Source organism: Uranotaenia lowii, chromosome 2, assembly GCF_029784155.1.
Source record: "Uranotaenia lowii strain MFRU-FL chromosome 2, ASM2978415v1, whole genome shotgun sequence".
NCBI lineage: Eukaryota > Metazoa > Arthropoda > Insecta > Diptera > Culicidae > Uranotaenia > Uranotaenia lowii.
This window is the reverse complement of record NC_073692.1, coordinates 401,962,615-401,980,792: the sequence shown is the minus strand read 5'-3', so window position 1 is coordinate 401,980,792 and position 18,178 is coordinate 401,962,615. Positions and strand designations below refer to the sequence as shown.

The 18,178-nt window shown below is 25.4% G+C and overlaps 1 protein-coding gene across 1 annotated transcript in view; it reads left to right on the top strand.

Moving 5' to 3' along the window:
* The window catches only part of LOC129743537 (protein O-mannosyl-transferase Tmtc3), a 604,084-nt gene that overhangs the window by 56,283 nt on the left and 529,623 nt on the right, over positions 1–18,178 (top strand). The window contains exon 2 of the mRNA XM_055735575.1: positions 6,462–7,231. Coding sequence (XP_055591550.1) covers positions 7,046–7,231 — 186 coding nt within the window. The 5' untranslated portion in view covers positions 6,462–7,045. The remainder of the gene's footprint in view (positions 1–6,461; positions 7,232–18,178) is intronic.

Genomic DNA, 18,178 nt, shown 5'->3' with positions numbered 1-18,178 from the left:
TGTAAAATACACTGAACAATAATAAAAAAAAAATAATTACAAAGCGAAATATTTTTAAGTTGCTCTTGTCTATTTGTCAATCAATATTAGCAAATCATTGTGAAATTTTCGAAAAGAATACATATTTCTAGGATTCTATGATAATTTTACTCAAACTTTAGCCGTGCGAACGGGGAAAAGAGGGTTTTAGGGGTTTAACCCCATCCCCCATGGAGATTTTTTGCAAATATAATTTTCAATTCCGGAAATAAATCTTCATCTATAATAAGAAATTACGTGATCCAAAATGTGTATAAAAGTAAGTGTTATCATGTCACAAAATTGGCTCGCCTCCTAGAGAATTTATTCTAAATTCACTCATGGTTTAAGACATTTTATATTTATTTGAAACTCAAATCTAAAATCACACCTCGTCTTTAGAATGGTTTTTTTTATGTGGAAATGTGCCTAAGCAAGTTCATAATTTGAAACCATCCATTTCAACTTCAAAATTCCTGAACTTTTTTTGATATCAACAAGGTGGTGGCCCTATGTCAGGTGTCACGGAGGTCAACACATTAGGCAAAAAATATTAAACTTAGTATCCATTACTTCATTACTAATCACTTTGATTATTAATAATATCGTTTATGTCACTCCAAATTTCAAGCTGATATGAAACTGTCTTCAAGAAACCCATTTCAACCTCAATATTTTTTTAAATACTCAACTCCACACCCAAAATTCAAATTTTTTCGATGTTCAAGTATTAAAGAGATCATTTTGATTAATTGGGTTGACCTGAATCCAAATATGCATTTTTTATTAGCAGTAGATTAAGAAAAGAAATAATTGTGAAATTATTTATTAAACTTCATTCAATTGAGGAATAAAATAATATTATGAGGATATGATGGCTAGCATCGTACAAATTCTAAAACCAACAATCCACCGAAAGTGTACTATGTATGCCGCGACTTCAATTCGATCTCATAACCGGTGGCTTGGAAGACTTGAAAGCTATCTTCTACGCCACGAGCTGCGAAATAATATTCTGATGATGGTGATCACAATTGATCTAAAAAAGTTAAATCCAGTTTAACAAGTTCAGTTTCACAAATAAAAAAAAATTATCTTGAACATTCGTTTTTAAATTTAATAGAATAGGAAAAAGTTTTAAAAATCCATTTTTTCCAACAGTAAAAGTTTAGTGCGCTCTTGAAGAAAACTGAATAATAATCATTGTTTTAAAATTTTTGTAATGTTGTAAGTTTTTGTAAAATAGTTGACGAAAATTGGTAACAGAGTTTTACTTATTTTATTGTTTTTCAAGTCTTCCAAGCTAACGGTCGTGAGATCGTTTCAGCATTTGTCAGATGCTAGCCATCATATCCTCAAAAGATGTACGCTTAAAGCTTAGTAAAAGGAATCTTTTTTCGAGAAAACATTAAATTTCATTGAGACCTGTGTATGTATGTGCTTGTGCTCTTTTTTTAAATCCTCAATTGAATGAGTTTTCACAAAACATTTCATATTCTTTTTTTTTCTATCGTGTAGATTCGTTGGTCACCAATTATCAATGAATGATTAAAATTAATACTGGCTTATTTCTAAACTTACAAACTAAAGGTGTTAGGAAAGAGCTGACTAAAGATTGAGTTCGGGCCCCAAAACCAACCAAATCAATCGTTAAAATATAAGCACTAAAATGCTTATTTCTTTTGTTATCAATTAAATTCTTTAAACTGGTTTTTAAAAAGGTGAGACATTTTTAATTAAAAAAATTTGTATTTCAAACGTTTTCAAAAAAAAAACTTGTCTTCGTATTTGATTTAAACTTTCAAATAAATTTACCGAAATCTATAGATTTATCTATCGATTTATTGGGTTCTGAAAACATAATTTTCTTGAAAGACTACAAATCTTAATTATTGAATGAAAAAAACAAAGGTTCTAACTGTTGCCCTTTCCAGGACCAAATATTCCAAATGACGGCGTCACAATTTTCATAACTTGAACTTTTTTTAACCTTTTATTCCGAAAAAATTTCAAATAAATTTTTTTTTTAGCATTCAAACTTAATATTTAATTCTTTTTATCAAATTATCTCTGACTTCGATTATTGGCACTTAAAATAAAATTGATTTTTTAAGTCAAAATAATTGAAACATGAACAAAGAGTTTGAATAAATTCTCTTGAGTTCGAAATATTTTTTTTTGATAATGGAGAATTCACATTTCAAATTGGATTTTTTTTTCTTATTTTAAGATATTACAGCAACTATTTTCAATCAACCCTTAAATTGCAAACAAAGAAACGAAATGTTTATTAAAATGAATAATATCCAAAACTTATTATAGATGAAAATCAATCAAAATATCAAAAGTGGAAGTAAACCATTAAATTTTGCGTTTCAAGTCTCATTCTCAAAAATTCGGTCTTAGTTCCAGATTTCAAATTAAAATTTGACTTTCTTAAAACTGCAATAATCAAAGTATTCAATAATACACTGAGACTCTGCAGATTTTTTTTACGTGGAGATTTAATTGAACTTTAATTCGAATATCAGGTTTTTTCAAATGTATCACCACAAAAAATCTAAATCATCCAAAGAATTTGAGTTATGAAATTGATTTACTAATGTAAATTTTATGCTGATAAAAACGCAATCAAATAAGATTAAATTCACCTTATAATTTGTGATTATCAATAGTTTCACCAGATTATATTGAAATTGAATTTACTATCAAAGTTATAAGTCTTCGAACTTTTAAGATATGAATTTATTTACGAAAAAGACATCTTGATTTTTTTTGCTATTTGAATCCGAACCTAAGATTTGAATATCAGTTCTGTAAATGTATTGAAATTTAAATTTGGAATCTGTTTCCAAATCCAAATCACTTTAAAGTCTATTTTTTTCTATTTTTTTTTTATTTTTGATTTAAGGTCAGAATTTTAATTATGATTCATGAAGTGAAGTCTAAGTTCTCAATTATGTATCAATAATTTGAATTTTAAACTCCAGGGTTTTCACTTCATTGAACTTCTCTGGTTCAATTTGCATTCATTATTCCATTTTATTTATCCAACTTGTGAATAAGAATTCAATCCTATATTTCGAATGATGAATATGGTTCCCAAATTTCAGATCTGGATCGTTATTTTTAAACTTTGTTATTTTTGAATCCTGCGTGGGAATTAGGTTCATGAATTTGCATTAAGATTACAATATAAGTGCATGGTTTAATGTATTATTTTTTTCAGATTCGAAAAATAAGAATTAAAATTTTTGAAACGCTTTTGCATTTCTAAGTTAATTAATCAATTTTTGTTAATGGAAGTAAAAGCAAAATTAAACCAGGATTTCAAATCTGCTCATTTTCAATTTTCTAATGATGATTCGAATTGAAAATCGAAAATCCGATACTAAAAAATCCGAAACATGAAGGCAGAATTAAATTTTTATTTTAAAAATATCAAACTAAAATTTTTGAAACGAGTTTAGTCTCATTTAGTTCATTTGATATTTATTGTTAAGAAATGTACTTCAACCAATAAGTGAGAAAATTTGGAAAATCGGTAGCAAAATTATAAACCTGGGATCAGTTTTTGAGGTGACATTTCCTGGACCCTTATGGAAGGGCGAGAGATATTTAGGAATTATGTTCATCAAGTTTTGTCGTGAGAAGGGAAACGATGGTAATAAGGGGCCGTCCATAAATGATGGCACGCGTTAGGGGGGGGGAGGGGGTTTCGTTTTTTGTGACAATTTGTGACATGGGGGGGAGGGGGGGTCAGCTTGAACGTGACATCACATATTGTTACAAAAAAAAAGGTACAACAATAACTAATAATTTTATCCTAATTTCAATAAAATTATATTACGTAAACTTTATGAGCATAAGAAAGTTCACAAGAACACTTCCACTGCAACACTCAGGAAAGTCCACCCCACTTAAATTGTGGCAAAACGTGAACAGGAATGCTTGGCTATTCTAAAAGGCTTGTTAAAAGTTGGAACCTTTTTTTTCAATTCTTTGAATAAAACTGATGAATTTAAAATACATTTTTATTCAAATTTCTAAAGAGTTCAAAATTTTATCCCAGGGGGGAGGGGGGGTTTATGAAAACGTGACGTTATACAAAAAAGGGGGTGTGCTGAAGTTGTGACAATATGTGACAAGGGGGGGAGAGGGGGTCTATTTTTTCCAAATTTTGCGTGACATCATTTATGGACGGCCCCTAATAGGTATTGAATTGATTTTGGCTAACACTTTTCTTCGTTTTCTTAAAAACCTATTGAATAATATTGAATTTGAACTTCAAATCATTTGTTTGTTTCTAAGATGAATCGCGGGAAAGAAAGCCTTAACATGAACTCACCTCAATTGAAAATTTAAAAAGTTTTTTTTCACTCATTTTGTCAAATGCTTAAATTCAAATGTCATGGTTTCAATAGATTAAGTTTATCCTTTTTATTTTTTTACAAAGGTGATCATAAGACGTTGCAAAAATTTACTTTTTGTTTCCAATAGGTTTTTTCGATGCCTTTTGGGTCACCTAGCTTCAGTGTAAAAAATGAGATGATTTGGTTTATTCCTGAGTTAGCGCAACGCGTTTAAGTTTTGTATGGAAATTTGTATGGGAGAAGAAATTTTTGCATATAAATTCATCCAGAAAATCAAAAAGAAGCTTCAAATGAATTGAGTCTTGAATCATTGGACTAGCCTATTCTTAAACTTCATTTCTGTCAACACCAAAAGAAGCTGAGTATTTCATGCAAAATTAAAACCGTTCCAAAATAAAATCTGAATTTATCGAAAAGTGATCAAAAAAAGCAGTCTTTGCTTTTTGGGCTTTCAAAAATTTAATGAAATAATTTTTAAGGTTTTATAAATCAACAAATTCATTTGCTTTGCAAAGCAGTTTTTTTATGATTTTTTATTTTCATCCTACGGTAAAAAAAAGCTTTCAAATAAGCAGTCAAACACGCTAAAACTTAAAAATACGTTTTGAAAAACTGTTTTTTCTCTTGTATAAAATTGAATATTTTGTCTAGGGTATATGTAAGGTTTTTTGTTTATTAAAATAAAATGTACTGCAAGAATCAAGAAAAACTAATAACCCAAAGTAATATTATTCTGAACTTCTCTGGTGATTTTGGAATAGAAAATTTTGTTTTCCCATACAAATTTTCATACAAAATTAAATCTCGTTGCGCTAATTCAGGACTCAATGACTCGTTTTCAAAATTTTTATTGCAACTTTCAGTAATCAAAACAACCAAAAAAGTCATGGGAGGTGCAAAAATTTATAAATTTATTTCCATACAAAGCTTGCAGCGGTCTAATGATTAGAGAATATTAAAAACTGTTTAAAAAAACAGTCCATTGAAGCCATTTTTCAATGCTTCAAAACAACTGAATTAATTTTTTATCGTATTTTTCGGCCGATTCCAATTATTTTGATTAAAACACATGATTAAAAAAAATGTGTTTTGAGACATAATTTCTCTTTAATAAAGCTGAAAAACTATAGCAGTACGACAGAAGAGAAAAGTATGCATTTGATAACTTTTATCTCAAAGACAATACATTTATTCTTATCAATTTGTAGTTTAAATCCACCATTGCTTCTTCGCCGTACTCTAGCTAGCAACTTTGAAAAGTGTACATTTTACAATTTATTAATCAGAATCAATTTAGCTGCCTTTTTTCAATTCCGATTGTTAATTTCGTGTTCAATTTAAATTGTTTGCTGCAAGAAAAGAATAGTGATTTTTTTTCTAGATTTGTTATTTAAACAATCACAGAACTAAATTTTTAAAATTGCAAAAAATACAATTATAATGAGAAAAAGTGTAGAAAAAGTTCAAAACTTACCAAATAGTAAGCAAAAATTATTTTGTTTCAGTTAGTATGATTAAACGGTACTGAGTCTGCTGTAAATTTTTAAAATAGAAATTTTTATTTTTATCATATTTGATTCAATGGAAACTGCAGTTTTCCGAAAAATGTATAAAAACAAGCATGACAATAATTTTGATGTAGGATTTCTTGAAATCAGCTTGTATGCATTCATATCTCTTTGGCTCGGAGCACCAATTTTTCACCATAAATATCAAAAAAATGTAATAATCGTAAAAAATTGGAAATCTTATAATCGATACTTGATATTGGGAAAAAAATCATAAAGTGATTCCTTTTCAAAATCAATTTCAATATTTGATATACATTAAAGAAGAAAGGAAATGTTGTTACCCTGTTATTGAGCGAATAAATTCATGTGTTGGAAAAACCTGGTTTAAGTCTTGAAAACAAACATAAACATCGGCTCCGGATCCCTACCCACCAAGACTCAACCCACCAGTTCGCCAAAAATAATCGAAAATATTTCAACAAATACTTAATCCGATTCTCAGTTCCATTTTTTTTCCTTGTTCATTCATGTGTCTTTTCTTTTCTTTCCCCACCCACAGATTACGTCGGCAGCAGAGCGATCAAATCCGCATCAATATCCGGGTTTCCCCGTGGTTCGCGCGCGCCAGCTTCCGCTGGAAAAACAAACACACGTCGCGTATCGCGTGCAGGACTTCCAAAATTTGCAATTTATCGCGTAGGCGAAGCGGCCTGGGTCTGGGCCTTATCTTAATGTCATCGAAGCCGTAACCGGTCTCCGGCTTTCTGCCTGTCTGTCTGTTAGTCTGTCTGTTGTGGGTTGGTCTCAGTGTAGCAACCGGAAGCAGCAGGCTCCAGATTGTATAAAAATTATATGTTATTGCCTTGTCACCCGTCTGCCATGTCTTGTTGCAAATAAATAGCAAGGTTTTGAGAAAAAAGGAAAAGAAAGGAAAAACTTTTTCCGAAACGAAAGTTTGCCGGAAATCAAACCGGCGGCGTGTCGGGAAAAAGTTGGGCATCTCTTTAATGGTTATTTTGTTTTTCCTGGTCAATGGGTGTGGAGGTGAAAATTTATTCTTCCTAAGTTGAGCTGGGGGTGATAAGAGTATAGCAGTTTTTTCGGTTATTATTATTGGAATCGACGAAAAGTGAAATATTCAACATGTCGTCCCATCATGTTTATGGGGTGCTTATAGCACTAACCTGTGTGTTGTGCTATCATAACAGCCTAAACTGCGGATTTGTGTTCGACGATATCAGCGCGATCAAGGAAAATCGAGACCTGAGGCCGCACTCGTCGATCAAGAACATCTTCCTGAATGACTTCTGGGGGACACCGATGCATAAGGTAAGTTCTATTGATTGTTAAATTACCAAACATAAAAATAGATTAACACAAACAATGACAGAAAAAATCAAATCTAAGAAAACATAAAATTATCAACAAAAAAACACTTAGAACGATATACAAATGCCAGAAAATTAACAAAAATGACCCAACGAAAAGAAAAATGATGCAAAAATGACAAAAAAAACACAAAAATAATAAAAAAAAATACAAAAAACTGACACCACAAAAACAAAAATATGACAAAAACATAAATGACAGATATTAAAACAATGTCACAAAAATGATACAAAATAAATCACAAAAAATTAAAAAGGACAAAAAAATGAACCAAAATAAAAAAAAAAAGTAAAGTTATTAAAAAGTCAAAAATGAAAAAAAAAGACAAAAATGACAAAACTGACAAAACTGACAAAAATGACAAAAATGACAAAAAAGGGACAAAAAAGGGACAAAAATGACAAAAATGACAAAAATGACAAAAATGACAAAAATGACAAAAATGACAAAAATGACAAAAATGACAAAAATGACAAAAATGACAAAAATGACAAAAATGACAAAAATGACAAAAATGACAAAAATGACAAAAATGACAAAAATGACAAAAATGACAAAAATGACAAAAATGACAAAAATGACAAAAATGACAAAAATGACAAAAATGACAAAAATGACAAAAATGACAAAAATGACAAAAATGACAAAAATGACAAAAATGACAAAAATGACAAAAATGACAAAAATGACAAAAATGACAAAAATGACAAAAATGACAAAAATGACAAAAATGACAAAAATGACAAAAATGACAAAAATGACAAAAATGACAAAAATGACAAAAATGACAAAAATGACAAAAATGACAAAAATAACAAAAATGACAAAAATGACAAAAATGACAAAAATGACAAAAATGACAAAAATGACAAAAATGACAAAAATGACAAAAATGACAAAAATGACAAAAATGACAAAAATGACCAAAATGACAAAAATGACAAAAATGACAAAAATGACAAAAATGACAAAAATGACAAAAATGACAAAAATGACAAAAATGACAAAAATGACAAAAATGACAAAAATGACAAAAATGACAAAAATGACAAAAATGACGAAAATGACAAAAATGACAAAAATGACAAAATTAACAAAAATGACAAAAATGACAAAAATGACAAATATGACAAAAATGTCAAAAATGACAAAAATGTCAAAAATGACAAAAATGACAAAAATGACAAAAATGACAAAAATGACAAAAATGACAAAAATGACAAAAATGACAAAAATGACAAAAATGACAAAAATGACAAAAATAACAAAAATAACAAAAATAACAAAAATGACAAAAATGACAAAAATGACAAAAATGACAAAAATGACAAAAATGACAAAAATAACAAAAATAACAAAAATAACAAAAATAACAAAAATGACAAAAATGACAAAAATGACAAAAATGACAAAAATGACAAAAATGACAAAAATGACAAAAATGACAAAAATGACAAAAATGACAAAAATGACAAAAATGACAAAAATGACAAAAATGACAAAAATGACAAAAATGACAAAAATGACAAAAATGACAAAAATGACAAAAATGACAAAAATGACAAAAATGACAAAAATGACAAAAATGACAAAAATGACAAAAATGACAAAAATGACAAAAATGACAAAAATGACAAAAATGACAAAAATGACAAAAATGACAAAAATGACAAAAATGACAAAAATGACAAAAATGACAAAAATGACAAAAATGACAAAAATGACAAAAATGACAAAAATGACAAAAATGACAAAAATGACAAAAATGACAAAAATGACAAAAATGACAAAAATGACAAAAATGACAAAAATGACAAAAATGACAAAAATGACAAAAATGACAAAAATGACAAAAATGACAAAAATGACAAAAATGACAAAAATGACAAAAATGACAAAAATGACAAAAATGACAAAAATGACAAAAATGACAAAAATGACAAAAATGACAAAAATGACAAAAATGACAAAAATGACAAAAATGACAAAAATGACAAATATGACAAAAATGACAAAAATGACAAAAATAACAAAAATGACAAAAATGACAAAAATGACAAAAATGACAAAAATGACAAAAATGACAAAAATGACAAAAATGACAAAAATGACAAAAATGACAAAAATGACAAAAATGACAAAAATGACAAAAATGACAAAAATGACAAAAATGACAAAAATGACAAAAATGACAAAAATGACAAAAATGACAAAAATGACAAAAATGACAAAAATGACAAAAATGACAAAAATGACAAAAATGACAAAAATGACAAAAATGACAAAAATGACAAAAATGACAAAAATGACAAAAATGACAAAAATGACAAAAATGACAAAATTAACAAAAATGACAAAAATGACAAAAATGACAAATATGACAAAAATGTCAAAAATGACAAAAATGTCAAAAATGACAAAAATGACAAAAATGACAAAAATGACAAAAATGACAAAAATGACAAAAATGACAAAAATGACAAAAATGACAAAAATGACAAAAATGACAAAAATGACAAAAATAACAAAAATAACAAAAATAACAAAAATGACAAAAATGACAAAAATGACAAAAATGACAAAAATGACAAAAATGACAAAAATGACAAAAATGACAAAAATGACAAAAATGACAAAAATGACAAAAATGACAAAAATGACAAAAATGACAAAAATGACAAAAATGACAAAAATGACAAAAATGACAAAAATGACAAAAATGACAAAAATGACAAAAATGACAAAAATGACAAAAATGACAAAAATGACAAAAATGACAAAAATGACAAAAATGACAAAAATGACAAAAATGACAAAAATGACAAAAATGACAAAAATGACAAAAATGACAAAAATGACAAAAATGACAAAAATGACAAAAATGACAAAAATGACAAAAATGACAAAAATGACAAAAATGACAAAAATGACAAAAATGACAAAAATGACAAAAATGACAAAAATGACAAAAATGACAAAAATGACAAAAATGACAAAAATGACAAAAATGACAAAAATGACAAAAATGACAAAAATGACAAAAATGACAAAAATGACAAAAATGACAAAAATGACAAAAATGACAAAAATGACAAAAATGACAAAAATGACAAAAATGACAAAAATGACAAAAATGACAAAAATGACAAAAATGACAAAAATGACAAAAATGACAAAAATGACAAAAATGACAAAAATGACAAAAATGACAAAAATGACAAAAATGACAAAAATGACAAAAAGGACAAAAATGACAAAAATGACAAAAATGACAAAAATGACAAAAATGACAAAAATGACAAAAATGACAAAAATGACAAAAATGACAAAAATGACAAAAATGACAAAAATGACAAATATGACAAAAATGACAAAAATGACAAAAATGACAAAAATGACAAAAATGACAAAAATGACAAAAATGACAAAAATGACAAAAATGACAAAAATGACAAAAATGACAAAAATGACAAAAATGACAAAAATGACAAAAATGACAAAAATGACAAAAATTACAAAAATTACAAAAATGACAAAAATGCCAAAAATGACAAAAATGCCAAAAATGCCAAAAATGCCAAAAATGACAAAAATGACAAAAATGACAAAAATGACAAAAATGACAAAAATGACAAAAATGACAAAAATGACAAAAATGACAAAAATGACAAAAATGACAAAAATGACAAAAATGACAAAAATGACAAAAATGACAAAAATGACAAAAATGACAAAAATGACAAAAATGACAAAAATGACAAAAATGACAAAAATGACAAAAATGACAAAAATGACAAAAATGACAAAAATGACAAAAATGACAAAAATGACAAAAATGACAAAAATAACAAAAATAACAAAAATAACAAAAATGACAAAAATGACAAAAATGACAAAAATGACAAAAATGACAAAAATGACAAAAATGACAAAAATGACAAAAATGACAAAAATGACAAAAATGACAAAAATGACAAAAATGACAAAAATGACAAAAATGACAAAAATGACAAAAATGACAAAAATGACAAAAATGACAAAAATGACAAAAATGACAAAAATGACAAAAATGACAAAAATGACAAAAATGACAAAAATGACAAAAATGACAAAAATGACAAAAATGACAAAAATGACAAAAATGACAAAAATGACAAATATGACAAAAATGACAAAAATGACAAAAATAACAAAAATGACAAAAATGACAAAAATGACAAAAATGACAAAAATGACAAAAATGACAAAAATGACAAAAATGACAAAAATGACAAAAATGACAAAAATGACAAAAATGACAAAAATGACAAAAATGACAAAAATGACAAAAATGACAAAAATGACAAAAATGACAAAAATGACAAAAATGACAAAAATGACAAAAATGACAAAAATGACAAAAATGACAAAAATGACAAAAATGACAAAAATGACAAAAATGACAAAAATGACAAAAATGACAAAAATGACAAAAATGACAAAAATGACAAAAATGACAAAAATGACAAAAATGACAAAAATGACAAAAAGGACAAAAATGACAAAAATGACAAAAATGACAAAAATGACAAAAATGACAAAAATGACAAAAATGACAAAAATGACAAAAATGACAAAAATGACAAAAATGACAAAAATGACAAAAATGACAAAAATGACAAATATGACAAAAATGACAAAAATGACAAAAATGACAAAAATGACAAAAATGACAAAAATGACAAAAATGACAAAAATGACAAAAATGACAAAAATGACAAAAATGACAAAAATGACAAAAATGACAAAAATTACAAAAATTACAAAAATGACAAAAATGCCAAAAATGACAAAAATGCCAAAAATGCCAAAAATGACAAAAATGACAAAAATGACAAAAATGACAAAAATGACAAAAATGACAAAAATGACAAAAATGACAAAAATGACAAAAATGACAAAAATGACAAAAATGACAAAAATGACAAAAATGACAAAAGTGACAAAAATGACAAAAATGACAAAAATGACAAAAATGACAAAAATGACAAAAATGACAAAAATGACAAATATGACAAAAATGACAAAAATGACAAAAATAACAAAAATGACAAAAATGACAAAAATGACAAAAATGACAAAAATGACAAAAATGGCAAAAATGACAAAAATGACAAAAATGACAAAAATGACAAAAATGACAAAAATGACAAAAATGACAAAAATGACAAAAATGACAAAAATGACAAAAATGACAAAAATGACAAAAATGACAAAAATGACAAAAATGACAAAAAAAATGACAAAAATGACAAAAATGACAAAAATGACAAAAATGACAAAAATGACAAAAATGACAAAAATGACAAAAATGACAAAAATGACAAAAATGACAAAAATGACAAAAATGACAAAAATGACAAAAATGACAAAAATGACAAAAATGACAAAAATGACAAAAATGACAAAAATGACAAAAATGACAAAAATGACAAAAATGACAAAAATGACAAAAATGACAAAAATGACAAAAATGACAAAAATGACAAAAATGACAAAAATGACAAAAATGACAAAAATGACAAAAATGACAAAAATGACAAAAATGACAAAAATGACAAAAATGACAAAAATGACAAAAATGACAAAAATGACAAAAATGACAAAAATGACAAAAATGACAAAAATGACAAAATGACAAAAATGACAAAAATGACAAAAATGACAAAAATGACAAAAATGACAAAAATGACAAAAAAAAATGACAAAAATGACAAAAATGACAAAAATGACAAAAATGACAAAAATGACAAAAATGACAAAAATGACAAAAATGACAAAAATGACAAAAATGACAAAAATGACAAAAATGACAAAAATGACAAAAATGACAAAAATGACAAAAATGACAAAAATGACAAAAATGACAAAAATGACAAAAATGACAAAAATGACAAAAATGACAAAAATGACAAAAATGACAAAAATGACAAAAATGACAAAAATGACAAAAATGACAAAAATGACAAAAATGACAAAAATGACAAAAATGACAAAAATGACAAAAATGACAAAAATGACAAAAATGACAAAAATGACAAAAATGACAAAAATGACAAAAATGACAAAAATGACAAAAATGACAAAAATGACAAAAATGACAAAAATGACAAAAATGACAAAAATGACAAAAATGACAAAAATGACAAAAATGACAAAAATGACAAAAATGACAAAAATGACAAAAATGACAAAAATGACAAAAATGACAAAAATGACAAAAATGACAAAAATGACAAAAATGACAAAAATGACAAAAATGACAAAAATGACAAAAATGACAAAAATGACAAAAATGACAAAAATGACAAAAATGACAAAAATGACAAAAATGACAAAAATGACAAAAATGACAAAAATGACAAAAATGACAAAAATGACAAAAATGACAAAAATGACAAAAATGACAAAAATGACAAAAATGACAAAAATGACAAAAATGACAAAAATGACAAAAATGACAAAAAGACAAAAATGACAAAAAAGACAAAAATGACAAAAATGACAAAAATGACAAAAATGACAAAAATGACAAAAATGACAAAAATGACAAAAATGACAAAAATGACAAAAATGACAAAAATGACAAAAATGACAAAAATGACAAAAATGACAAAAATGACAAAAATGACAAAAATGACAAAAATGACAAAAATGACAAAAATGACAAAAATGACAAAAATGACAAAAATGACAAAAATGACAAAAATGACAAAAATGACAAAAATGACAAAAATGACAAAAATGACAAAAATGACAAAAATGACAAAAATGACAAAATGACAAAAATGACAAAAATGACAAAAATGACAAAAATGACAAAAATGACAAAAATGACAAAAATGACAAAAATGACAAAAATGACAAAAATGACAAAAATGACAAAAATGACAAAAATGACAAAAATGACAAAAATGACAAAAATGACAAAAATGACAAAAATGACAAAAATGACAAAAATGACAAAAATGACAAAAATGACAAAAATGACAAAAATGACAAAAATGACAAAAATGACAAAAATGACAAAAATGACAAAAATGACAAAAAAGACAAAAATGACAAAAATGACAAAAAAGACAAAAATGACAAAAATGACAAAAATGACAAAAATGACAAAAATGACAAAAATGACAAAAATGACAAAAATGACAAAAATGACAAAAATGACAAAAATGACAAAAATAACAAAAATAACAAAAATAACAAAAATGACAAAAATGACAAAAATGACAAATATGACAAAAATGACAAAAATGACAAATATGACAAAAATGACAAAAATGACAAAAATGACAAAAATGACAAAAATGACAAAAATGACAAAAATGACAAATATGACAAATATGACAAAAATGACAAAAATGACAAAAATGACAAAAATGACAAAAATGACAAAAATGACAAAAATGACAAAAATGACAAAAATGGCAAAAATGACAAAAATGACAAAAATGACAAAAATGACAAAAATGACAAAAATGACAAAAATGACAAAAATGACAAAAATGACAAAAATGACAAAAATGACAAAAATGACAAAAATGACAAAAATGACAAAAATGACAAAAATGACAAAAATGACAAAAATGACAAAAATGACAAAAATGACAAAAATGACAAAATGACAAAAATGACAAAAATGACAAAAATGACAAAAATGACAAAAATGACAAAAATGACAAAAATGACAAAAATGACAAAAATGACAAAAATGACAAAAATGACAAAAATGACAAAAATGACAAAAATGACAAAAATGACAAAAATGACAAAAATGACAAAAATGACAAAAATGACAAAAATGACAAAAATGACAAAAATGACAAAAATGACAAAAATGACAAAAATGACAAAAATGACAAAAATGACAAAAATGACAAAAATGACAAAAATGACAAAAATGACAAAAATGACAAAAATGACAAAAATGACAAAAATGACAAAAATGACAAAAATGACAAAAATGACAAAAATGACAAAAATGACAAAAATGACAAAAATGACAAAAATGACAAAATGACAAAAATGACAAAAATGACAAAAATGACAAAAATGACAAAAATGACAAAAATGACAAAAATGACAAAAATGACAAAAATGACAAAAATGACAAAAATGACAAAAATGACAAAAATAACAAAAATAACAAAAATAACAAAAATGACAAAAATGACAAAAATGACAAAAATGACAAAAATGACAAAAATGACAAAAATGACAAAAATGACAAAAATGACAAAAATGACAAAAATGACAAAAATGACAAAAATGACAAAAATGACAAAAATGACAAAAATGACAAAAATGACAAAAATGACAAAAATGACAAAAATGACAAAAATGACAAAAATGACAAAAATGACAAAAATGACAAAAATGACAAAAATGACAAAAATGACAAAAATGACAAAAATGACAAAAATGACAAAAATGACAAAAATGACAAAAATGACAAAAATGACAAAAATGACAAAAATGACAAAAATGACAAAAATGACAAAAATGACAAAAATGACAAAAATGACAAAAATGACAAAAATGACAAAAATGACAAAAATGACAAAAATGACAAAAATGACAAAAATGACAAAAATGACAAAAATGACAAAAATGACAAAAATGACAAAAATGACAAAAATGACAAAAATGACAAAAATGACAAAAATGACAAAAATGACAAAAATGACAAAAATGACAAAAATGACAAAAATGACAAAAATGACAAAAATGACAAAAATGACAAAAATGACAAAAATGACAAAAATGACAAAAATGACAAAAATGACAAAAATGACAAAAATGACAAAAATGACAAAAATGACAAAAATGACAAAAATGACAAAAATGACAAAAATGACAAAAATGACAAAAATGACAAAAATGACAAAAATGACAAAAATGACAAAAATGACAAAAATGACAAAAATGACAAAAATGACAAAAATGACAAAAATGACAAAAATGACAAAAATGACAAAAATGACAAAAATGACAAAAATGACAAAAATGACAAAAATGACAAAAATGACAAAAATGACAAAAATGACAAAAATGACAAAAATGACAAAAATGACAAAAATGACAAAAATGACAAAAATGACAAAAATGACAAAAATGACAAAAATGACAAAAATGACAAAAATGACAAAAATGACAAAAATGACAAAAATGACAAAAATGACAAAAATGACAAAAATGACAAAAATGACAAAAATGACAAAAATGACAAAAATGACAAAAATGACAAAAATGACAAAATTGACAAAAATGACAAAAATGACAAAAATGACAAAAATGACAAAAATGACAAAATGACAAAAATGACAAAAATGACAAAAATGACAAAAATGACAAAAATGACAAAAATGACAAAAATGACAAAAATGACAAAAATGACAAAATGACAAAAATGACAAAATGACAAAAATGACAAAAATGACAAAAATGACAAAAATGACAAAAATGACAAAAATGACAAAAATGACAAAAATAACAAAAATAACAAAAATAACAAAAATGACAAAAATGACAAAAATGACAAAAATGACAAAAATGACAAAAATGACAAAAATGACAAAAATGACAAAAATGACAAAAATGACAAAAATGACAAAAATGACAAAAATGACAAAAATGACAAAAATGACAAAAATGACAAAAATGACAAAAATGACAAAAATGACAAAAATGACAAAAATGACAAAAATGACAAAAATGACAAAAATGACAAAAATGACAAAAATGACAAAAATGACAAAAATGACAAAAATGACAAAAATGACAAAATGACAAAAATGACAAAAATGACAAAAATGACAAAAATGACAAAAATGACAAAAATGACAAAAATGACAAAAATGACAAAAATGACAAAAATGACAAAAATGACAAAAATGACAAAAATGACAAAAATGACAAAAATGACAAAAATGACAAAAATGACAAAAATGACAAAAATGACAAAAATGACAAAAATGACAAAAATGACAAAAATGACAAAAATGACAAAAATGACAAAAATGACAAAAATGACAAAAATGACAAAAATGACAAAAATGACAAAAATGACAAAAATGACAAAAATGACAAAAATGACAAAATGACAAAAATGACAAAAATGACAAAAATGACAAAAATGACAAAAATGACAAAAATGACAAAAATGACAAAAATGACAAAAATGACAAAAATGACAAAAATGACAAAAATGACAAAATGACAAAAATGACAAAAATGACAAAAATGACAAAAATGACAAAAATGACAAAAATGACAAAAATGACAAAAATGACAAAAATGACAAAAATGACAAAAATGACAAAAATGACAAAAATGACAAAAATGACAAAAATGACAAAAATGACAAAAATGACAAAAATGACAAAAATGACAAAAATGACAAAAATGACAAAAATGACAAAAATGACAAAAATGACAAAAATGACAAAAATGACAAAATGACAAAAATGACAAAAGTGACAAAAATGACAAAAATGACAAGAATGACAAAAATGACAAAAATGACAAAAATGACAAAAATGACAAAAATGACAAAAATGACAAAAATGACAAAAATGACAAAAATGACAAAAATGACAAAAATGACAAAAATGACAAAAATGACAAAAATGACAAAAATGACAAAAATGACAAAAATGACAAAAATGACAAAAATGACAAAAATGACAAAAATGACAAAAATGACAAGAATGACAAAAATTACAAAAATGACAAAAATGACAAAAATGACAAAAATGACAAAAATGACAAAAATGACAAAAATGACAAAAATGACAAAAATGACAAAAATGACAAAAATGACAAAAATGACAAAAATGACAAAAA